The sequence below is a fragment of the Loxodonta africana genome, chromosome 4, assembly GCF_030014295.1.
Source record: "Loxodonta africana isolate mLoxAfr1 chromosome 4, mLoxAfr1.hap2, whole genome shotgun sequence".
NCBI lineage: Eukaryota > Metazoa > Chordata > Mammalia > Proboscidea > Elephantidae > Loxodonta > Loxodonta africana.
In genome coordinates, this window is record NC_087345.1 from 157,200,052 (window position 1) to 157,225,165 (window position 25,114).

Genomic DNA, 25,114 nt, shown 5'->3' on the forward strand with positions numbered 1-25,114 from the left:
AAAAAAATCTAGTAACCACAAAATAGTGTTTTCTTCTCAGTTTGAACTATTTCTCAAGTTCTTATAATAGTGGTCTTATGCAATATTTGTCCTTTTGCAACTGACTAATTTCACTCAGCATAATGCCTTCCAGATTCCTCCATGTTATGAAATGTTTCACAGATTCCTCACTGTTTTTTATCCATGAGTAATATTCCATTGTGTGAATATACCATAATTTATTTATCCATTCATCCGTTGATGGGCACCTTGGTTGCTTCCATCTTTTTGCTATTGTAAATAGTGCTGCAATAAACATGGGTGTGCACATATCTGTTCGTGTAAAGGCTCTTATTTCTCTAGGATATATTCCAAGCAGTGGGATTGCTGGATCGTATGGTAGTTCTATTTCTAGCTTTTTAAGGAAGTGCCAAATGGATTTCCAAAGTGGTTGTACCATTTGACATTCCCACCAGCAGTTATCATCAGACTTTTGAACAACAATGCTTTATTGGCAAAAGAAAATAGAATAATACATTTACAATATTCAAGGGAAAAAAGACAGTTTAATCTTTATATTCAGTAAAACTGACATTCAAGCAAAAAGGGCACAGGCTTTTATCTACTATCAACGTGGAAAAACTCTGGAAATATTATTTTCTTAGCCCTTCCTGAAGTATCTATTAGAGTACGAGCTTCAGGCAATCAAGATAGCTAGACAGACAGTGACGAAATGACTTGTAACGAGTATAGAATATATAGGTACCTGTAGAACTAAGACTTAAAGAGGGTTAAAAAGGAGGAAGCATAACATGGAATGGTTATATGCTCTGAGAGTATAGATATAGTTCAAGTACTAATAAAATGGGGGGAGAATGGGGATAGCAAATGCATACAACAACTGTTTTCAACAACACTGGTGGTGATAGTATTGTTATTCTGTGCCTAGCGGGTGTAATGTACCAAGTAAGTACTTGTATGACAGTCTATCATCACCTTTATCCCTTACAATCAGGATTCTCAGTGTGGAAGAAGGGAGGCACAGAGGTAGTATAGAAGAGATTACGTAAAAGCCTTGCAGTCCTATACTTGAGTTGGAACTATCGATATGAATGCATGTGATAGTTTATTTATCTACTTATCTATCTATACCTATTTTTTAGACTGTCCATTAAAAAGTCTAAAAACCATGAACAACCCACTAATAATGGTTGACCCAGAGCCCAGATTGCAGTCTCGAAATAACTTTCATTAGGAAAAAAAAAAAAGAAACAAAAAGGTTGTTTGGCCAGTTGGAATGGCTGGTTAGAGATCTCACGCAGGTACACACAAGACAAATCCAGAGTATTTTGTCAACCAGATTGCAAGGAAACTATCAAAGACTACTAACATAATGTCAAATGGATTTAAGGGGCAACTAGAATATGTCCCCACTGGCCAAAACCAAAAGCTTAAACAAGGACAATGATTGCAAGACTATTACGTCCAGGTATGGGGAAAGGATACAACCCTGACACACACCTTTCCTGACTTTAAGCCATGCAGTATCTCCTTGTTCTATTCCAACAGCTGCCTCTTGATCCATGTATAGGTTCCTCATGAGCACAATTAAGTGCTCCGGAATTCCCATTCTCTGCAATGTTATCCATAATTTGTTATGATCCACACAGTCAAATGCCTTTGCATTGTCAATAAAACACAGGTAAACATCTTTCTGGGAATGGGCATCGGGATTGGAGGAAGCGTCATTAAAAACCTGCATTTTGCAGATGACATAACCTAGCTTGATAAAAGTGATGCAGACCTGAGGCACTTACTGATGAAGATCAAAAATCACAGCCTTCAGTATGGATTACACCTCAACATAAAGAAAACAAAAATCCTCACAACTGGACAAATAAGCAACATCAAGATAAACGGAGAAAAGACTGAAGTTGTCAAGGATTGCATTCTACTTCGATCCACAATCAACACCCATGGAAGCAGCAGTCAAGAAATCAAAAGGTGCACTGCATTGGGCAAATCTGCTGCAAATGACCTCTTTAAAGTGTTGAAAAGCAAAGATGTCACCTTGAGGACTAAGATGCACCTGACTGAAGCCATGGTGTTTTCAACTGCCTCATATGCATGTGAAAGCTGGACAGTGAATACTGAAGAGGAAGAAGAATTGACACCTTTGAATTGTAGTGCTGGTGAAAAATACTGAATACACCATGGACTGCCAAAAGAGAAACAAGTCTGTCTTGGAAGAAGTGCAGCCAGAATGCTCCTTAGAAACAAGGATGGCAAGACTACATTTCACGTACTTTGGACATATTATCAGGAGGGATCAGTCCCTGGAGAAGGACATCATGCTTGGTAAAATAGAGGGTCAGCGAAACAGAGGAAGATGCTCAAAGAGATGGACTGACACAGTGGCTGCAACAACGGGCTCAAGCATAGCAACAATTATGAGGATGGCGCAGGACCAAGCAGTGTTTTGTTCTGTTGTGCACTGGATTGCTATGAGTCAGACCCGACTCTACGGCACCTAACAACAACAGCAATATGGTGTCTAGGGATGTGCGCTTGGGTGAAAAATTAATTTTAAAAAGCAAAGAAATGATTATTTTTTAAAAAAATGCTGGTGCCTGGTTCCACATTCAGAACTTCTGATTTAACTAGTATGAGGTATGGCCTTGGGGGTTGGGATTTCTAAAAGTTCGCTAGGTGATTCTAACGTGCAGCAAGGTTTAAGAGCTACTGGTATAGATTATATTGATCTGTAAGTGCGCTACTTCTCAGCGAGGGGCTTGCGGCATGAACAGGCTTTCCTAGAAGAGGGCAGCACCTAGCAAACACCTTTCTTGGCCTGCTTGGCACAATCTACAAAGGCCCCTTATACATTCAAAGTGCTAAACCTGTGAGTTAAGTTTCAAGTACTTCCCCCAGTTTGGTGATTTTTGCCTCCCATTTAAAAAAGGACATAAGAGCATATTCCATGACCTAGCAATTCTACCCCTGTGTATGTAACCAAAGAAACGCATACACGTAATCCCTGAGTTACGACAGGGGTCTGCTCCAATGACTCCATCATAAATTGGTACTGACGTAAGGCAAATATCTTTTTCTTTTGTTTAGTTTTCATTATTATTACCTTTTATTATCATTATCTTTAAATCCTCTCTTTGTCTTTGAGTATCTATGAGGGGACATCTGAGAATGATGATATTAGCAAATTACATCCTGCAGTCTTGTATGTAGTACATATTACCAACTATAAGATGTACTAAAAACACACAGTTGTAAGCATGGTTCATCATAACTCGAATAAGTCATAAGTCATAAGTCAGGAACTACCTGTACACATGCTCACTAAAAGATACGTATTAGAATGTTCATAGTAGCACTATCCGCTCCCTATCGTGGAATCTACCTAAATGTCCATCAACGGCAGAATGTGTCTGTCAGAAAGGTTTAACGAAATGAAAAAAGCAAGACAGCTAGGCTAAGAGCGTGGCTTCTGAAGTCTGACTGCCTATGCTCAAAACCTGGCTCTGCTACCTATGAGCTGTATGAATTTGAACAAGTTAACCTCTCTAAATCTCGAATTCCTCAGCTGAAAACTAGATGATGATGATGATGGTAACAACAATATGACTGTGAAGTTTAAAGAAATAATCCATGCAGAGAGCCTAGCACACTGCCTGGCACACAGTGTGAGTGTGTATTATACACTCTATGTATACATGACATGATCCATATGTTAATTTATATTTCCTATTATTTTTATCCTTCTAACAAAGGGTAAGGAGCCCTCATGGCACAACAGTTAAGTGCCTGGTTGCTAACCGAAAAGTTGGCAGTTCAAACCCACCCAGCAGCTCCGCGGGAAAACGACTTGGCAATCTGCTCCTGTAAAGATTACAGCCAAGAAAACCCTATGGGGCAGTTCTACTCTGTCACATGGGGTCACTATGAGTCAACATCAACTCAACAGCACCCAACAACAACTACAACAAAGGATAAACTACTTGCAGAATACAAATAAAGATAATAGGTTAAATAGGTATTTTTGACATGGCCTAAAGACTTGAACATTTACAGCTCTAAAACACTAACTTATACATTGTGGCAAGACCCCCTCTAGGTTCAGTGATTCACTAGGAGGGCTCACGCGACTCAGCATATAGTTGAACTCAGACCTATGATTTACTACAGTGAAAGGATACAAAGCAACATGAGTAAAGACAAAAGGTGCATGGGGCGAAGTCCAGGGAAAACCAGGTGCAAGCTTCCAAGGGTCATCTCCCAGTCATGTCACACAGGACATGCTTAATTCCCCCAGCAACAAGGTGTGACAACATGTGTGAAATGTCACCAACAGGGAAGCTCACTATGGACTTAGTGCCCAGGGTTTTTTATTAGGATCTGGTCATACAGGCACCCTCTGCCTGGAACATCCCAAAATTTCCTACTCCCAGCAGGAAAGCACATATCCAGCATAAACCATATTGTTTGTACTAACAGTTTAGGTACAGTGAACCATTCTTATCATGGCGAGAACCCTCCAGAACTCAAAGTTCCCAGATGCCAGCCAAGGGTCAACCTTATAAGCAGTGTTTCTAGGAAGAGCAGTTTTGGCCTGCCATGCTAACTCTTCTGCAGACATATGAACATCTACAAAACAATACTTCATATATGGAGGTTGCAAACCACGTTACCATTCTCTGGTCTGCACTGTCTCCTGCAAAACTGAAGGGCCAAGACTCTTTTCAATTAACTACCTAGTCCAGTGATGTGTGCCTTTCCTTATCCCTAGTTTACCCGTAAAGTTGTAATCTACTCTGAGCCCAAAGGAAAAATCAACAGATGTCTCCAGAAATCTATTAAACAAAAAGAATCTTTATGAGGTACAGTAACATTACAACTAGAGTTACCACTTAATGTAATTCAGGTGATTCTATAGAATATGTGAACCAAGATTTCCCCAACAAAATCCTCCCTAATACCACACTTCCATACGGTAAATGTTTCAGGCTAATTCATAGAAAAAAAGAATTAATATACAGTTTAAAAAGATCTCACGTTTCATCATTAAGTCCTCTTAATAATAATAATTTTCCAGAAAACTATAAAGAATATGAGAGGGTTCACACTTAATATTGACCAGATAGAGATTTAAGTAAGGAGCCCTGGTGGCACCGTGGTCAAGTGCTTGGCTGCTAACCAAAAGGCTGGCAGTTCAAACACACCAGCCACTCCATGAGAGAAAGACCTGGAGGTCTGCTCCCATAAAGATTTCAGTCTAGGAAACCCTAGAGGGCAGTTCTACTCTATCATTTAGGGTCAGAATTGACTCAACAGCACACAACAACAACAACAACAGAGATTAAGTTATTTCTTGTGGTTTCTTAAACAGTTAAAACTCTGCAAGAATCCTGTAAGCCCAAATTTCCAAGCTGGCAGGCTGGTCCAGTGATGCATTTTATTTCCCTGGCACAGTGTTTTAAGGAATTCAGAAACTGAATGCCTTTAAGTGAGGCTTGCTTGTTCCAGGTAGCCCTGGAAACCACCCCTCCTTAACATCTGAGCCAGCCCTTACTGGCACTTTAGAGCGAACGGTTTCTTCTGATGGGAAACAAAATAGTACAGTACTGTAGAGCAAAGGTGTTTTATATATAAATATGTACACATGCATTTGTGCGTGTGTATGAGAAGCCCTGGTGGTGCAGTGGTTAAGCGCTTGGCTGCTAACCAAAAGGTCACCAGTTCGAACCTATCAGCCACTCCATGGAAGAAAGATGTGGCAGTCTGCTTCCTTAAAGGTTTATAACCTTGGAAAACTTATGAGGCAGCTCTATTCTGTCCTGTAAGATTGCTATGAGTCGGAATCAACTCGACAGCAATGGGTAGGCTTATATACATATACACATATATATATAAAATACGTATGTGTACATATATATATACACACAGAGATGATTAAATAATTATCTTTGACATGGGCTGAAGACTTAAACACTTTTACCTGTAAAAAACTAACTTACATATGTGGTAAGGGTCCCCAAGACTGCCCCCTTCCAGGTTTAGTGATTCAACAGATTCAATAGACCTAAGCTTGAACTCAAATCCCACCACTAACTGTGTGATGCTGGGGACTTTGTAGAATCTAGGTATCTGCTGTTTTCTCTTCTGTATAATGATGACAATTATCATCTGCACCAAGGGTGATATACCAAGAGCGAGGAGCGATTACTGCAGCGTTCGCGCTCAAGCATGTATCATGTAGAACCCCTACCGCAGATCACGTTATACTATCACTGGTCTTTTTGGCTTTACTAACACCTCAAATCCAAAGTACTCTTCTACATTATTAATTATCACGCACTGATGAAATCTGCCCAATATGTAAACACATGTTGACATCGCAAATCCTTTTCACTCCCAACTTTTGTTTGGAGACATATGACTGATCAGCCTCTTCCCATTCACGGAAGCCCCAAGGCAGCTGCAAAACACATCATAGTAACGAGGCTTGGGATCAGATTTACTACACCATTAGGGAGGTCCACCACCGCTCTGTTAGTTTGTCGTGCTGTGATGGCTTACGAGTTGCTGTGATGCTGGATACTACGCTACTAGTATTTCAAATACCAACAGGGTCACCCATGGTGGACAGACTTCAGCAGAATTTCCAGATTAAGACTAGAAATGAAGGCCTGATGATCTACTTCTGAAAATTAGCCCATGAAAACCTTATGGATCGCAACAGAATATTGTCTGATATAGTGCTGAAGATGAGACTCCTTGGTTGGAAGATACTCAAAATTCACAAAGTGGCTGCAACAATGGACTCAAGCATATCAATGATCATGTAGATGGCACAGGAATGGGCAATGTTTTTGTTTATTGTACATGGGATTACCATGAGTTGGAGCCCACTTGATGGCAATTAACAATAACAGGTGAGGTTTATTTTACTGTGAGCTTCATAAATGAAATACTATGAAAGAGTATATAGAAGAAAGCAGCATGAGGGGACAGAAAGGAAGCAACTGCTCTTGCAGCAGTGGGTGATCAAAAAAACCCACTGCCGTCGAGTCAATTCCTTGTTAGTGGGGCCAAATGCAGAGGCTCAATACTGACCCCTACTGGTCAGGCTCTTGATCTACATAAACCATTCCTCAGTCACATTTTTATAAGCTATCTTTTACCTAAAAAAAAAATAAAAATTAAAACAATTGAGCAAACTTGATATTTAAAGAAACAATGAGATTTTATGTGACAGAAAGAAATAATCACTAGTTTTTGCTTTGTAACAGTGGCCGTTCACATACCTAGATTGGGCTTTCTTAAAACCAGGTTCATGGACATTTACGACAACAGGATACAGGGCATGATTTTCAGTTATCTGTGCAATTTCTACTACTGATTATCACAATTAAGAGCTAGCTATAACGGCTTTCAAGGAGTCCTGGTGATGCAGTAAAGGGTCAAAGGGTCAGTGGTTTGAAGCCACTAGCCGCAACGAAGGAGAAAGATGTGGCAGTCTGCTTCCATAAAGATTTACAGCCTTGGAAACCCTATGGAGTAGTTCTACTCTGTCCTGTAGGGTCACTCTGAGTTAGAACTGACACGATGACTGTGGGTTTGGTTTGTTTTATAACAGCTTTCAAAGCAGCAGGTCTTATGGGTTCTTATGGTGAATATGTAATTTCAGATGCAATAAATACCTCACAGTTTTCCTAAGACAGCAAATAGTTATCACTGTATGATCTGAAGGTTCAATATGGAGAAAACTTCTACAGAGACTCTGCTTAAATAGTGTCCTATCATTTTAAAAAATGCATTCAATAAATAGGTACTGAGTGATGTATAATGAATCTAATTATTAGATGGAAAATTACCAAGTTTTTAATGCATATTGTCACAATCACAACACAAATAAAAGCAGCGCCCTGCTCACCCTTCCCCACTGTCCACAGTCTGAACTCTCTGGAGTGTGAGGCCACTGTCCCTCCTGACCCTGGCACACTGGGCAGACCCTCCCACCTTCTCCCAGGAATTCTGAATCAGGTAAGGAATGAGGCAGTGGATAAGCTGACATGATGAAAGAGGGAGACCAGAAGGTAAAGGCCACTGGGGAAGTACCATCACTGAGAGTTCCAAGTAATAAAGACTTGTGGTGCAGTGGTTAAGGGCCCGGCTGCTAACCAAAAGGTCGGCAGTTCAAATCTACCAGCCATTACGAGTTGGAATCGACTAGATAGCAATGGGGTTTTTTGTTTTTTTGCTTGCATTTTTTAAACAATTAAAAAAAAAAAAAAAACCCATTGCCGTTGAATCAATTTTGACTCATAGTGACCCTATAAGACAGAGTAGAACTGCCCCCATAGAGTTTCCAAGGAGCACCTGGTAGATGTGAACTGCTGACCTTTTGATTAGCAGCCGTAGCTCTTAATCACTAGGACGCCTTGGAAGACTAATATGTTCCAGGTGGCATACTAGGCACTTTAGAGAAACTGACTCACAACGACTCTATGAGGTAGGCACTCTTATCTCCCCATTACTGATGAGGAAACTGAGGCACAGAGAGGTTTAAGTCACACAGCTAATAACCAAAAAAAAAAAGCTGTTTACAAAAAAGATGCCACAACTCACCGGAGCCAAAATGTCAAATGATTAAAAATAGTAAAATATCATTACTGGTTCTGCTACACTCAAGGGGTCATATTTTGTTTTTATTTCCTATCTTGATGTAATTTATGTCCTAAAGTAAAAAACAGAATGTCTGACAGTTCTATTGTGTTTCCAATGGTTATAAACTATCTCCCTCTGAAAAGCTGGGGAGAGGGATGTGGAAGGGAGGCAGAGTACATGTTCCTTCTCTGCGCTATCCTTTCTACTCTTTATCTATTTCTAACCTAAAATTCTTTGTTGTTATTGTTTGTCACTGTGGAGTAGATTCCAACTCATGGTGACTTTGTATGCAAAGCAGAACTGCTCTATGGAGTTTTCAAGGCTGTGACTTTTGAAAGCAAATCGCCAGGCCTTTTCCCTGAGGCAGTGCTGGGTAGGTGTGAACCACCAACATCTCTGTTAGTAGTCCAGTGCTTAACTATTTGTGCATCACCTAGGAAATATGAAATTTTTAACCAAATGCAGTAACATTCCTTCCTTCAATATACTTTTCCTGAGCATTCATTCTTCCAGGGTCAGGGCTAATAGAGGAAGGCAGAGTGAACAGAGAAGGGCCACTTCAGCCAGTGTGGATGGGACAATAGGGTAAAACTTAGTATATAGTGAGAGCTTCCCAGAGGAGCTGACACAAGAATGGAGTCACATGGATTGCTAAGTCATTTATTCCTTCAACAAGCATTAAGTTGACAAGTGGAAGTTAGCTAGAGAGACAAGCAGAAAAAGAATTTCCCAGAACAAGACACTACCTGTTTAAAAGCACAAAGTTGGAGATATTCACAGAATTTATCGGGGTTGAGGGAAAAAAAAAAGGTTTTTAATAAAAGTTATCACTAAAATCATATGATCTTCTCAGCCCTTTTCCCTTTCCCCCAAAGACAGCCTATACTGATAAAATATGTTCCTAACAGGGCTCCTGAAATAGCCCTTGCAGATAAGTCAGTGATTATGTTGTTGATTACTGTGTATGGTCCTCTGGAAAGACCACTCCTGTGGTAGGAGGCCATTCTTCTTTCTAAAGAGTTCTCTGAAAGACATTTTAGTCTAACCTGGAAAAAACCTGATAAAGGCTTGGCCACCCAGAGGGCAATAAACTCGAAGAGATTAAAAAGTCACAAAAGACTTAAATAAAAGAAATGAAAGCAACTCCGCCTGGCTACCAAGGGATTCCTTGCCCCAGTGAAGGCTGATTACCGGCCCTTCAAAGGCAGCTTTATCATCCAGATGAAGACAGTTGCTGCTTGCCGGAGAGTTTCTGCAGTGACTTCTTTAATAAAAAGAACACAATTGGTACCATTACTCTTGGAAGCTCTAAGGAAAGTGTGTGTGCAGATTATAATGGCATTTAGAAAAAAAGACAGAAAAGGAATAAAATTAGGCTGGACTTCAAAGAAACAGCAATCTAAATCTATAAGTATCCTAAGCAAAAGTGCTAAACCCTCCAGGTTCTAATAGGCTACCTAGGACCCATCAATATATGACACAAATACCCGACCTAGTCTAATGGACCAAACTAAACTCTTGGTTCAGGCCACAGAAATATGCTGGAACTGATTACATCTGACACTTGCTGGCCTCCACCTGGATATTAATTGTTAACATTTCATGTGCACTCACTTGATACCAGACATAGCACTAAGCACTTGATGTTTACTGCAGTAACACTGAACCAGTCCAAGGAAGTCGGTACTAATGTTCCCATTTGCTGATGAAGAATTCAAGGCTCTCAAAGGTTAAGTAGTTTCTGCAAGGTTACCTACTTGTAAATAGCAGATAGAGGGTTTGAACCTAGTTTACCCAATGCCAATACTGTATACTTCTGCCTCTCACGGTAGAATCTGACTATATCTAGAATCTGACTGGACTGGTTAAAAACTGTACAACTGTAAAAATGAAAAACAAACGTAGAACCTGTCTGATGTCTGCCTCGAGCCTAAGACATTTCCCCATCAGAAAGCTTTTGGTACCAAAACTACTGAAAACATTTTTAGAAGGCAATTTATGGTCTCGGAGGAAGTAAAACGCTGACATTTACAACCCGAAACTCTGTCAACAGAAAGATGGATATTCTGCATGCTTAGAACAAGTTCAAAGCCTTCATGCTTACCTTCGAAATGTAATTCTTGCTTATTTTTAGAGAATGTAAACAAAGGAAGGATGATGAGGGGAAGCTTAAGACACAAGAAATAACCATTCTCTGTACACTTTAATTGTTCCCTGTGTTCAATCTTCATAACAATGTATCAAACTTCATGGCTACCATTAAAATTTTACAGTTGAAGAAGTACGGGTCTTCTTATACTACAGGTAACGGGAGCATGTCAAATATTTTAATACATTTATACTTCATGAAGGAGTCCTGGCAGAGCAGTGTTAAGTGCTCAGCTGCTAACCAAAAGGTTGGCAGTTCGAACACACCAGCCACTCCACAGGAGAAAGATGTGGCAGTCTACTTCTGTAAAGGTTTACAGCCTTAGAAACCCTGCGGGGCAGTTCTACTGTGTCCTATAGGGTTGTTATGAGTCAAGATCAACTCGATGGCAATGGGCTTTTTTAAGCATTATACTTCATCACTTTGCCAATATACATCAGCCCCAATAGCCAGGTGTTGCAGGGGCAGATTCATGCTGTAAGTAGTGACTTTCTTTTACATCTACAGACTAACCATTACGTGCACTATTTAAATGAGCCTCAGTGGAGGAATGAGCTTCTGAAGAGTGTTCTGGAACCCCTGGGTTCTCAGGTGACCCAAGGTCAGCAAGTCGGGGGGAGAGGTACCACTCCTTATGACTACACTATGGAGGCAGGAAGAAGTGGAATCTCCAAGTTCACTTCTACTGAACCGCTCAGAAAGAGACCTGGTGGAGCAATGGTTAAGCACCCAGCTGCTAACAAAGGTTGAAGTCCAAACCCACCCAATGGATCCGTAGGAGAAAGACCCTGAGATCTGCTCCTGTAAAGATTACAGCCTAGAAAACCCTATGGGGCAGTTCTACTCTGTCACACAAGATTGCTATAAGTTGAAAAAGACTCTATGGTACCTAACAATGACAACAACAAACCTTCCAAAAAGCACTTGTGACTCTTCCTTAGCTACTCAAGGATGATTTTGCTTTTCATCGTCCAATGTTACACTGGAAACTTTTTTTTTTTTTTTCCAGGAAGCAAGTGGCTATCTTACTGTCTTTAATAAAACTCAAGGCTTCAAAGAGATAATAAAGCTGAACCAAAACAGTTATGCCACTTGCCCTACTTACAAATATTACATAAAGTCTCTTTTCAACAGCTGAGGGGACTAAAGCTCCTTTGCTAAAAGCAACTTCTTCCTCCAACCTTACGGGAAAAAGGGTGCTAAAGGGCAGAACACCTTGGAACCAGGAGTACAGCTGTGCTGGGCCTCCTTTCAGCTCATCCTCTTCTTCCTCTATAGCAACAGTGCCCCCAGTAATAATCAAGATGGCAGTAGATCTGGGCAGGGGCTACATGGGAGCACATCTAGATCCTCTACAGCCAGTTCAGTACCAGAGACATCTGTTCTGTTGCTGACACCAAGAGTCTATCACCACTGAGAGGCCAACATATATCAAAAGTCTGAGATGCTACCTAGTATAAAACCTAAGTTTCACAGCAGGTATCTTCATCACAGTTACCAAATGCAAGTTGTCTACAACTTTTCTCCTCCTTTCCTTTTGTCAGTAAGTATCAATAGCTCCAAGTGCTCAGTGATCTGCTCCCATGAAGATTACAGCCTAGAAAACCCTACGGGGCAGTTCTACTCTGTCACATGGGGTTGCTTTGAATTGGATCCAACTTGACAGCACCGAAGAACAACAAGAACAATCAATAGCTCCAACCCCAATCTCCACCCTAGACACAAGCCATGGAGTCAGAAAACCTGACTTTGCTGTCTGCATGTGCAATAAGCAAGCCACCGTCTAAAAGGTCTCTTGGATACCTCCCCTTCTCTGTTGTCACACCCTGGTCTGGCTCATAAACTTGCCAGCCTGATCCATCAATCTTTGCTTCATCCATCAAACATTTGTGAGCACCTACTGTTTTCCAGGCATTACTATAAAGAACATAAATGCGAATATTCCACAGTTTGCGCATATATACATACATATATGTGTGTATATATACATATATATACATGCACAAGCAATGCATGCCCAACTTCACAGAGGAAGGAATGACTATCTTGGCTTGATACAGACAGAGAAGGCTTCCCATACATTGTGATGTCTGAGCTTACTCTTGACAGACAAGTAAAAAGATTTTTGGCAAAGAAGAGTACAGAGAGGGATAATACTTGTAAAGGCGCCAAGATCTCAAAGAATGTGCTCTGGCTCTGGAAGAGAAATACGTTCAAAAAAGAATGTAAAATGCATGGAAAGGATAAGGATTTAAGGTGGGCTGCAGTCAGATTCAGAAAGGTCTTGTATTTCATGCCAAGGAACTTGGAACATTACTGTCAGTGATGGACGACAACCAGAAGATGTGTTCAGAGGAGAAGGTACAAACTGGGGTCACAAAGCCTCAATACGTTTTATTTCACCTACAAAGTGTTTTTCAAGTACTGGAATTAGTTGCCAACATTTAAAAACTAGGAAATTTCATATAAAAATCTGGACTCTTGGCTTCTTAAGAAAAACAAAAAAGATCTGGCAACACTGGCCAATGTCCTCACGTGGAGACAACTGTTTGGAACTAAGTAGCAGGAACAGCAGCTGCGCCCTTCAGATGGGATACTATTATGGAGTTCAGGACCATCCTCACCTGGCCCCTGGAGGCATATGAATTTGCAATCACTGGTTTAAAGGTAGGGAGTAACATACAATAGGACAATAACACTGGAAGCAACAGTCTCTAAACTACAAGGGGATTTAGACATCACAATAACACGAGCAGATGGCAAAAGTCTGAACTACGTCATTAGGAGAACAAAGATCCAGAAAAAGATAATGAGTCAAGAAATTTTAAAATACTCCAGGTACAAGAATGCTTATTAATCATATAACTTTTGTCAGACATTTGTTCAAGGACTGAAAACTATATTAGAAAAAAAGAAAAATGGTTTAAAAAATGATTTGACTAAAAAATAAAGAGGCTATCAAGCGAATTGGACGGATAATACACCAAAATGCCACAAACCAGCATAGACAACTGACGAGGCACAGCAGTCAACAGTACGATTCTCACCCTGGATTCTCAGCTTTATTTTCCAGTTGGAACAGAACAAATTTTGACTTCAAACTTTCTGAGCTGAGCGCCCGAGAAATGATATTTACAAGCAAGGGGTGGGATCTAAACCATTACAACCTCTCATTGGAGGACCAGCAGTTACTCGGAAAGTTTATAACTCCTTCCAGCTTCATCCAAAGGGAAGGTCCTGCCCGAGCACTTACACAAGCCGTTGACATCCAGCATGTTGGAGATCCCTCGGTCACTCATGTCCACTTCCGGCTGGTTCTTCTCCCGGCTCTCCTCCACCAACTTTTTCAAAGACTTAGACATGGTCTGTACCAAACGACAACAACAAAGCACGTGGGCGACGGCCAGGAGGGTGCGGGGACAGAAAGGAAAGACCCTCCGGCAGCCACCCCTCAGTCTTCCCCAGCCTGGAAAGTGGGCATCAGAGGGCAGACCCGGGTGCAGGGAGGGGGATGGGTCAGGTGGGGCACGGGAATGTGAAGGGTTCGGCACCATTCCGGTCCCGCAGCAGAGAAGCAAACCCAAGTGCAATACCACACTCACCGCGAAGGGTAGCACCAAACAGGATGGGAAGGTTGGGACCACAGGCTTCCGCGATACACACTCGGGTGGCAAAAGATGCGCTCGCTCAGGGCAAAACTTGAAACCCGAACCAGGAACACGCCCTGTCCCTAGCGCTTGGCGCAAGCGCACACGGGGCAGCTCTTCACTCCACGCCCCGCCAGCGCCCGACCCTTCCCAAATTAGGAGAACAGGTTCTGAGACGTGGCTCCAGGGCGGGGCTCCGCCCCTAATGGAATGTGTCCCCCGAGGCCGTCCAATCAAGTCCATTTTTCGGCTTTGGGACTCCGCCCCACCTGAGGTTAGCCCATCCCCTTGGAGTCACTCCGGTTTGGGATTCCGATTGGTTCGGAGTTGGCGCATGCGCACTAGTGTTGTCGCAGGCTCAGTGTGCTGGTGGAAGCCGAGAGTGCTCTGGGAAAAGAGAGAAAGTTTGAAATTGCTTGAGAGTTGTAGCTGCCGGAGAAGCTAGAAGTCAATTACCTCTCAGTGTCCTGCCTCTGTAAATGAAACCCTACTCGGCTGAAGTTGCTACCGAGTCTCTTCTTTGCGGTTGCACCTTTAATAGTCCTTGTCAGGACATCCAGCCTACAGCTATATGCAAAAAATTTTGAATATACCGTGGACTGCCAAAAGATGAACAAAACAGTTTTAGAAGAAATACAATCAGAATGTTCCTTAGAAGTGAAGATGGTGGAACTTCGACTTGTTTACTTTGGACAGGTCATCAAGAAAGACTAATTGCTAGAAAATGACATCATGTTTGGTAAATAGAGGGCCAGCAAAAAACAAGGGAAACCCTCCGTGTGGTGAATTGATAGTGGCCACAAGAATCAACTCAGAAACGTTCACTGATCAAAAAGATGGCACAGTTCTGGGCAACATTTCATTCTGTTATACATAAGGTCGACAGCAGACCAGAGGGCAGCTAACAACAACAACGGCAAGAACTCCAAGCCAAGAATCCTCAGCGCCCAGCTTGCAACGGTGTTTTTTGAAATCTTGTGGCGATCTACACCTGGTTTTTGCACCTGACCCTTTTGGTCTTGAGCAATTGTTACCACCCGCAGATACAAGTAAAAGATACAAGTAAAACGCAACCATTAAAAAGTCATAGTTGCTTTTTTTGCACCTGTGAAACATGAAATTATGGCTCTCAGGGATCTCCCACTTCCCCTTAAAAAGGCAAGGAAATTTGGAATTCTGACCTCACTGCCGGCCTCTGCCTCCCTATTTTCAAACCCAGTCCCAATTACCCCGTAATATTCTATGCTTCTCCCCCCAAAACAGTCTCCTCAGAGACAATTTCATACTATGGAATAAAAGTTGATACCAGGCATTTCTCTGAACCAGATAGATGGATAGATATATGTGTTAACATATTGTACATTGTAACAAGTATCAAAGCCTTAAAAGATATGGGTAATAATGCTCTCAACCAGTGGGGTAGGAGAAGGAGCTGTACCTTTAAAATTGAAAGCAGAAATTTCTGGTTTAGAAAATATTCCCAATGAGAGGATCATGCTTGTTTAAATCTTCTTTAATCTGGAACAGTTTCTCAGTCTTATGTTTCATGAACTAGATGTTATTAAAGTGTACAGGTCAACCGGAAACCCTGGTGGCACAGTGCTTAAGAGCTACAGCTGCTAATCAAAAGGTCTGCAGTGCGAATCCACCAGGTGCTCCTTGGAAACCCTATGAGGCAGTTCTACTCTTTCCTATAGGGTCGCTATGAGCCGGAATCGACTGGACAGCACTGGGTTTGGTTTTTGGACAGGTCAACTATTTTGTTGAATGACCTTCAATATGAATTTGTCTGATGTTTCCTGGTGATTAGATTCAGATTATGACTTTTTGGAGAAATACCACCAAAGTAGTGTTTCTTTCCATTAAAACCCAAAAAAAAACCAGTGCCACCGAGTCGATTCCAACTCACAGAGACCCTGCTTCCCACTACATCATGTCAAAAGGCAGGTGACACAAATTTCTCCCATTTCTGGTGGTGATAGCTTTGATCACTTGGTTAAGATGGTGTCTGCCAGATTTCTTCACTATGAAGGTAGTACTTTTTTCTTTATAAATAATAAATAATGGCTGGGATGATACATGGGGTTTATGTAAATATTCGATTCCTCATCAAGCTTTTACTCAGGAGTTTTGGCGTTCAATCGTGATTTTCTAACTTCATAATTTCATCTATATTTATTATTTTGTATCCTATAGATACCTCCATTTATTGAATCATCATCTTTTTTAAAAGCAGAAATTTGAATTTGCTTCACTTCAGTATTTCCCGCATCTAGTTTTTATAGTTAGATAACCCAGTAAAATACTATTATTATTAACTTTAACCAATATACTTATAATTTCTGTTTCTTGTTCCATCAGCTTCTGATCGTGAACCGTGACTACGTAGGTTGAAGACGTTAGTACCCCGCCAACTCTATTTCCCCCCATATTTTACCAAATTGTCTCAGATAAAATTGTTAGTTTTTATATTTTTTATGATATTTTCTTTCTATTCTGTAAACATATGTAAGTTGTCCATGTCTTTTTTAAACATTAATTTCAAAAATAGAAAAATAATAAATTAAAGCACTTGCATTATTTTGGCTATTTTAATCCTATTTATTGAAGAGTCAGATAGTGTGCCAAAATTTTATGATGTGTTCTTTCTTCTCTTTAAGTCCAATAGTATGACCTCTGTGTCACTTGAAGGAGAACATACCCAACCCAGCCCAGTGCCGTCGAGTCGATTCCGACTCATAAATACCCAGGTCAAATAAATTACTTCTCTCTTTTTATAATGCACTAAAAGTATGCCATATTTTAGTTTGCTTTGTTTTGGATCGTGGTTTCCTTATACAGTTATTTTATTGTTATTTTTACTGGAGTTTCTAATTGCTTTTATTTCCTTTTTCTTCTTTTGGTTATCTTCACCTTATTGCTAAGATGTTGCAGCTTCTTGTTTATTCTGTGCATTGAGTGAAATCCAGTAGATACTTCTTGAATTTAGGATCCCGCTTAATTACGTACTTACTGCTCTAACTTCGACTGCTTCTTTCTATGCCTCCAGCTGAGCAGTTTGTCTGTGGTTTTTGTTTTTCACTTGGTTCCCAGGTGGCAATAGCCATTTCTTCTGTACATTTTGCTGGGTTATCACTCAAGTAACTTTCTCTAAAAGAGTGTTTAAGAGGCACAACGTTTGAGCCTTTGCAGGTTTGAAAATATGCTTATTATTTTGTTCACACCTTTGATCATTTGTCTCACATGTTATTCTAGGTTCAAAATCAGTTCCTCTTCAAACTTGAAGGCATAGCTCCAATGTCTTCTGTATCCAGTACTGACTCTGAAAGGTTGTCGGTCTGATTCTCAAGTCTTTGTAGGAAACTGTTGTTTTCCCTTGAGAAATATTTATGATCTTTTTATTATATACCTTATTCTGAAATTTCATGATTTCACTCTGGTTGGGAACCTGTTTATTTAAACTACTTAGCACTCATGGAGTCCCTGAGTGGTGCAAATGGTTAATACATTCACTGCTAATCAAAAGGTTAGAGGTTCGCATCCACCCAGAGGCACCTCAGGAAAAAGGCCTGGCAGTCTACTTCTGAAAAATCAGTCATTGATAGCCTCATGTAACACAGTTCTAGTCTGACACACAAGGGTTGCCACGAGCCAGAGTCAACTCAGGCAACTGTTTTTTTTTTGGGGGGGGGGCCTTCCTCCCCTTTTATTTGTTTATTTATTTTTAGGTCTTTTCCAGTTGAAGGCTCATTGCTCTCTTCCTCTTTGGGAAATTGTTTTCTATTATTCCTTTGAAATTTCTTTCTTGCCATTTTCTCTTTCTGGAGTTACTCAGATGGTAGGCATCTGGACAATTTTCTGTATCTATTTTTTTCCTCATATTTTTTCATTTCTTAATTTTTTGCTTAGCTTGTGAGAAATTTTCTTGATTATCTTCCAATCCTTCTATTAAATTTTTAAAAATAATTTAAAATAATTAACTATCGAGAAAAAGTACTTTCTAAGAGCGCTTTGTTGTTCCAAGATTGTTTCTCTTTAGTTGCACCCTGCTTTTGTTTTATGAGCACAACTCTCTTCTCAAGTATCTCTGAGGAAAATAGTTTTTAAAACCTCTCTTCTGTTAGCTAAATCAACCGTTTCCTCAAAGGCCCATTCTTATGTATATTTACCTGGTTCTTTCCCATTCATGCTGTGAGAGCCTTCCTATCTGAGGATTCTTAGTTGTCCTTTCATATCCAAACATGAAGATATGAGTTGATTATTCTAGATAGCACATGGGTTTTCATTCTTCCCTTGTTGTTTCTAGTTATTTAGCCTAGGTCATTAATTTTCCCTAAGCTATTTGTTGAATTTCTAAGGAAGTGAGAACCGAGTTTTTGGCCTACAGGTAATCACAAGGCTGTTTTCACTGATGGAAGGATTGTGGTTGCCAATTCATGCAGTTCCATTACTTGTGATCTCCCTTCTCATTGCACATTGCACCTGCCAACCTCGTAGTCAGGCAATATCTGGAAAAGCGATTTCCTGCTCTGGTGCATTTCTCTCTTGAAATTAATTGAGACTGTGGTTTTTTTCTTCCTGTTCCATTTGCCAACATTCACTTCCTGTCTTCCACAAATTTGTTTTCACTCCTTTATAATCCTCTTCTCCTTTTCCCTTTTACCGGTACAATTTTTTATGAAATATAGCCCTAAGTTCTTCTCTAAATTATAATAAAACTACTTACCAAGTAACGCGAAAATACAAGTTATCAAATTTAATTTGAAAAAAATTCCATAAACCATCTAACACTTTTTACATCATTTTTCTTCCAATAACTTTCTTATTAAATTGGTAGTCATGGATGACTTGTGGTCTGAATAAGTAGAAAATTTTCACCATTAACAATATATTTTTTCGATGCTGTATAATTTCTAAGTTCTTACTAAACTGACAGTAATTGCATTTAAAAAAATTTCCAGATGAATTACTCACAGACTTGTTAAATCCACTTCCCTTTTTGCTGCATATAAAAGTGTCATTTTCCTGGGATGTCCACCCCAGCCTTCTAAAAATCACCATATTTTCTGGATCACTAGACTGAAATATTTTGTAGAGCTTTATTTTTTTTAATGTTTAACATTTGAAAAAATTATACAATAATATTGATTATGCTTTCTTTAACTGTCTATACACATGTCCGGGATATTCTAATACGCTTCCTAAGGAAGTGTCTATATGCCTAGTCTAATTCATATTTTTCTGACTGAAAATGACTCTTGTAGGTACCATCACTCCAGTACTGCAACCTGAGATCAAATCATCTTCTCTTTTTCACAGCCACATCATGTTATGCTTGCTTTCAGATAAAATTCCTATATAATTTGGTATGTTATTGTTAAACTTTCTCCATCTCTGTACCTTGTAACTTATTTTTGATAAAAGAGCAAGATCTTACATCTAGTCCTGTCAAACTTCACCTTGTTAGATTTAGTCCATTGTTCCAGCTTGTCAAGACCCCTTAGGTTTGATCGTGTTATTCATTGAATTCACTTTTCTTTCTAAGAGTGCCATCCATGAAATTGATACATCTATCCATAATACGTAGTTAAAAGTAGCAGGAGTTTTAAGGTGAGAATACTTTATTTATGTGGCTCTGTACTCTGAGCAGAAATAATTTCTCTGACATTTGAGTATTAGTAAGATGAAGTAGCACATTCCCTAGCTTCATTTATTCACCTGGTCTCATGTTCTTAATAAGACTTAACCTTGCATATTTAACATAAAGAAAATCTCTTTTGTGACGCTTTTGACTTAGTTAGAGGCAGTGGAAAACTTGATTAAAGAAGTTGGGTTTTCTTCTGGGAGAGGAAGCTAACAACTACCTCCCTTAGTTATGTGTCTAGCAACCTTGTTAGTTATTAGCCATCCAGTCAGTTCCTACTCATAGCGACCCTATGTACAACAGAAGGAAACACTGACTGGTCCTGTGCCATCCTCACAGTCATTGCTATGTTTAAGCCCATTGTCACGGTCACTGTGTCAATCCATCTTATTGAGGGTCTTCTTCGTTTTCGCTGACCCTCTATTTTACCAAACATGATGTCCTTCTCCAGGGACTGGTCCCTCCTGATAACACGTCCAAAGTACATGAGATGAAATTTCACCATTCGAACTTCCAGGGAGCACTCAAGCTGTACTTCTTTCAAGGCAACTTTGTTCGTTCTTCTGGCAGTCCATGTTATGTTCAATATTCTTCCCCAACACCTTAATTTAAAGATATCAGTTTTTCTTTGGTCTTCCTTATTCATTGTCCAGCTTTTGCATGCATATGAAAAAAAATTTTTTTTTTTTTTTTGCATATGAGGTGACTCAAAATACCATGGCTTGGGTCAGGCTCACCCTAGTCCTCAAAGTGATGTCTTTGCTTTTCAGTACTTTAAAGAGGTCTTTTGCAGCAGATTTGCCCAAAGCAATATGTCATTTGATTTCTTGTCTGCTGCTTCTATGGGTATTGATTGTGAACCCAAGTAAAATGAAATCCTTGACAACTTCAATATTTTCTCTGTTTATCATGATGTTCCTTATTGGTCCATTTCTGGCAAACTAGGAGACAAATACAGAGTACCGAACTTTCTACTTCTTATTAAATAGCAGGCTGTATTAACTATATATAACTTCACATTTTGCGTTGTTAAATTAGGTATTGACAATGGTAGTGCTTATGGAAACATTACATACTTGAAGGTAAATACATATACACAGTTTTGTCATATTTGTATAAACAATTTCAACATACCCTATGACTTAGAACGTTCTTTCATTACTCACAGATGGTTTGACATATGCAATTCTTTATTCTATAGTCCTGTTTATTCTGTATACTTGATAATGAATATAATTCTCTATGATAACTGCTCTGTGCTCTATGTTTAACCTGGGTAGAAATATGCAGAGCTTTGTATCAGGCCTGGAACATGATCCTGCTTAAAACATTATTTCTCGGGAATTTGCTTTTTCAAACAAGGTAGATTGTCAGAATTTCTCCTCAGCCTGGATGAAATACCATTTAAAACTTATTCTTGAGGGTTTGACGAAATTTGGAGCATGCTTAGGAATTTTCCCAGAAATGAATGATCTGGTTACGATGACTTGGGACTTTCACCTGAAGACTTTCCCAAAAGAGGCAAGGATTTTTGATCATTGATGGATGTGTAACATTTTCTAATCCTATTGGCAAACAATTTAGCAATGTAGGACACGTGTAAAAATACCTTTCACCTTTCCTGGAAATTTACCCTCAGGAAATAATTCAGAAAAAATTGTGGAAAATTTAGGAGAGCTGAGTGAAGGGTACCTAGGGTCTCTCTATACTACCTTTTTCAACTTCCTGTGGTTTTATAATTATTTCAAAATACAAAGTTTAAAAAATTATGGAAAAATTTCATCTGTTAGAGTAGTGTAATGGATAAAAATATAAGTAGGGAGGGAGATGTTGAAATAAAACATAGTGTAACAACTGATACATCATTTAAATGTACAATTATGAATACTAAAAATACGCAAAGTGCTCACAATGTAATAAATGCAATACGTGGAATATAAAATTTTGTGAATAATGTATGTGTCTTCTCAAAGAGAGAAGAATAAAATGAGAATAATGACATTATGAGGGATTAAGGGTTATATTTTTCTCTGAAAAATATTAATATGGGAACACATTGCTTTGGCCAAAACAAAACAAAAAAAATTTGAAAAGTATAAAGCATTAAGTACCAGTGGTAAGCACACCCATTTAGTAATTTATTTTAAGGACAAATTGTTCTCTGAGGACTTCAGGAACCCTGTAGGCCATTGCTCAGTACTGATGTATTCTCATCCACTGTCATGGTCTTCCCTCTTGGTGCCTGTCTATGGCTACAGTTATCATGGAGCTCCAGAAACCACAACTTTTTCCCATCCCTTTGTAATCACGAACTGTCATCTAGCTTCTAATAGTCATTGGCCTATTTTGAAGTCTTCCCAGTGACGACTAATCCATCTCCCCCTGCGTCCTGTCTGCATTTGGTGAAGTAGGGATAATACAGCAGGGTCACAGTGACAGCGCAGCAGTAAAGAAGGGATCCATTCAGTACATAACAAGTGTGGGGGACACTCAAGAATCGTTTCCTCAAAGAAATCACAGTTTAATGGTGGAAGACTTAATGTATGCAACTAAACATGATAAAGTCTAGCAAATATTTTCATTTGATTATAAAAATTGCTATGACAGTACTAAAAAGGAATAAATTAATTCTTACTGATGGGATTTAGGAAGCTACATGCAGGTGGCAGCTTTCAGGAGAACTGTAATCAAATAAATTAGATTTTGAAGGTAAAGGTAAAAGTATCCTTAGTATAAAAAAGTGTGTAAGGAAAAGTCCAGGGCAAGGAAAGAAAAAGGGAATATTCTAAGACAATTGAGTAGTTTTTTGCAGCTTTTCTCTAGGATATATGGGAAAGGACATTCAAAGAAAAGACTAGAAGGTACATCAAGGAAATAGTGTAGAAGGCCTTCCATGTAAGGTTGAAGACTTTGGATTTTTTTTTCTATATTAGCAGAGAGCTATTGAAGGCTTTTGAACAGAAAATTTACAGAATAAGAGCCATGTTTTATAAAGCTAAATCTGACTGTAGTCTAAATGACAAAGGAAAAGTGAAGAAGGGTATAGTAAGAGAAGTCTAGAATACTCTAGAAGAGCAGTACTTAGGAATTATCCTAAGACAGAGTGGGAATGAAAAAGAGGGAACAAATGGATGAAATAAGACTCGTAAACCAAACAACCGGGATGTGGGGGGGAAAAAAATATCAAAGCTAGGAGGGCCTGCAGAACTGTGGTTCCAACTACAAAAAATTGGCAAAGAGGAGCTGATTTTCTTGGGAAAAGAAAGGACAAGGTGATATAATGAGTTTCATTTTAGATATGCTGAATAAGAAGTACAAGAATATTTGTGTGGGGCTAATAAATCATAGGCAAAAAGGAGCCTTGGTGATGCAAAGGTTAATCACTCAGCTGCTGACCAAAAGGTCTGCAGTTCAAATCCGCCAGTGGCTGCCAGGGAGAAAAGGCCTGGTGATTTGCTCCTGTAAAGATTATAGCCTAGAAGACCCTATGGGACAGTTCTACCCTGTCATATACAGTTGCTACGACTTAGAATTGACTCAATGGCACACACCAATAATAGGTCATTAGAATGCAAGTCTAAATATAAACATGAATATGAAGGGTGAACCTCAGGAGTGACTTCATTACTGAGCTAAAAGGATCTGCAGGGGCCATACTCTCGGGCTTTCTCCAGTGTCTGTCAGGCGAGTAAATCCGGTCTTTGTTTGTGAGTTAGAATTTTGTTCTATATTTTTCTTCTGGTCTGTCCAGGACCAATATTATCACATTTTACAAATGAGGAAACTGAGGCACCAAGCAGTTAAGTAAGCTACTTAACTAGTGGTGCTGAAATTTAAATTCAGGCAGCTTGGCGCCAGAGTTCACACTCTAAACGATTCATAGATATTTACATACCTCATCAAAATGTAAAAATTCAACTTGAAAATTTATACATACTCCAGGATGAAAGACAAAATTTTAAAAAACAACTCAGCACAATGGTGTACAATTCAATAATGTTTATTATTCCTAGTTTAATGTTCAGTCAAATCATACCTCTATTTTATCATTAACTTTCTTAGATTTGTATTACAATATGTCATAATCTTTTCTAACTTTTTAAGAATATTGTATTTCAGCTCAAAATATTAGAAGAATGATATGCAAGCTCAGATGAAATAAACTACATTTTTACATTCGAGAAATGCATAGACATTGGTTCCACACAGGCTTTGGTGGAAAATATAAAAGTTGGAATTGTTCTCAGTGACAAGGCAGGTAGACAAGTATAATGGCGGCAGAATTCTGTCCAGCATGATGGCTGATGGCCTCTGCAGTAGGGCCAACGTGCTGAGAAAATGCAGGGCGTTGCAATTAGCTGTCCCACATTAACCTGAATGCTGATGGCTGCACTGCGTACACAGCGTGAAATCTTATGAAGACCTGATGCGAGGAACCCACAAATGGTGCTATGGCAATGTCCTGAAATGGAAGAAAACAAAGTAACAAATGATGTTGTTCACAAATGTGAACAGTTTCCTAGAAATGTTTGTCTAGTAAAAAAAAGTACCACATAAAGAAGCTTTATAGAATTTATGGTAAACCTGAGTAACTTTCTAGAAAAAAACCTTACTAAGAATTAAAGTAGATACTTTATCACATATGTTGTGAGGGAAAATGGGAAGGACTGCTAATGGGTGGGAGGCTTCTTTGTGGAGTAATGAAAATGGTCCGAAACCAACTGCGGCAATAAAGGTTACAAAACTCTGGGAATTTGCTAAAATCCAGTGAATTTTACACCTTCAATAGGTAAATTGTATGGTATGTAAATTATACTGCAATAAAAATGTTATAAACAAAAACCTGAATTTCTTACTAAAATTCTTACAGAACATTTAATTTTTTCTGACAGAAACACACTTATATTTGCAACTAAAATGATACTATGAGTAAAGTACATTACTTTTCACCCCCCGTATCTATAGTTTCCTCTTAGAAACTTTTTACATCCTTTTCTCTGAACTGCGTGTTTG

General features: G+C 39.3%; 2 protein-coding genes across 7 annotated transcripts in view; both read right to left on the reverse strand.

Annotated features, from left to right (window-relative positions):
* The window catches only part of RSU1 (Ras suppressor protein 1), a 249,856-nt gene extending 235,301 nt beyond the window's left edge, over positions 1-14,555 (reverse strand). For 5 of the 6 annotated variants that reach the window (XR_010321956.1, XR_010321957.1, XR_010321955.1 and 2 more), the window contains exons 1-2: positions 14,413-14,555; positions 14,064-14,175 (exon numbers count right to left, since the gene is read on the reverse strand). Coding sequence is in view for 3 of the 6 variants with exons in the window: in XM_010590702.3 (XP_010589004.3) it covers positions 14,064-14,172 (109 nt within the window). In the remaining 3 variants the exon portion in view is untranslated. The remainder of the gene's footprint in view (positions 1-14,063; positions 14,176-14,412) is intronic. The other variant, XM_003410565.4, reaches the window with a different exon arrangement.
* A 9,463-nt stretch (positions 14,556-24,018) lies between these two features.
* The window catches only part of CUBN (cubilin), a gene marked incomplete at its 5' end in the record, with an annotated part of 354,010 nt that continues 352,914 nt past the window's right edge, over positions 24,019-25,114 (reverse strand). The window contains one exon of the mRNA XM_003410564.3: positions 24,019-24,563. Coding sequence (XP_003410612.3) covers positions 24,456-24,563 — 108 coding nt within the window. The remainder of the gene's footprint in view (positions 24,564-25,114) is intronic.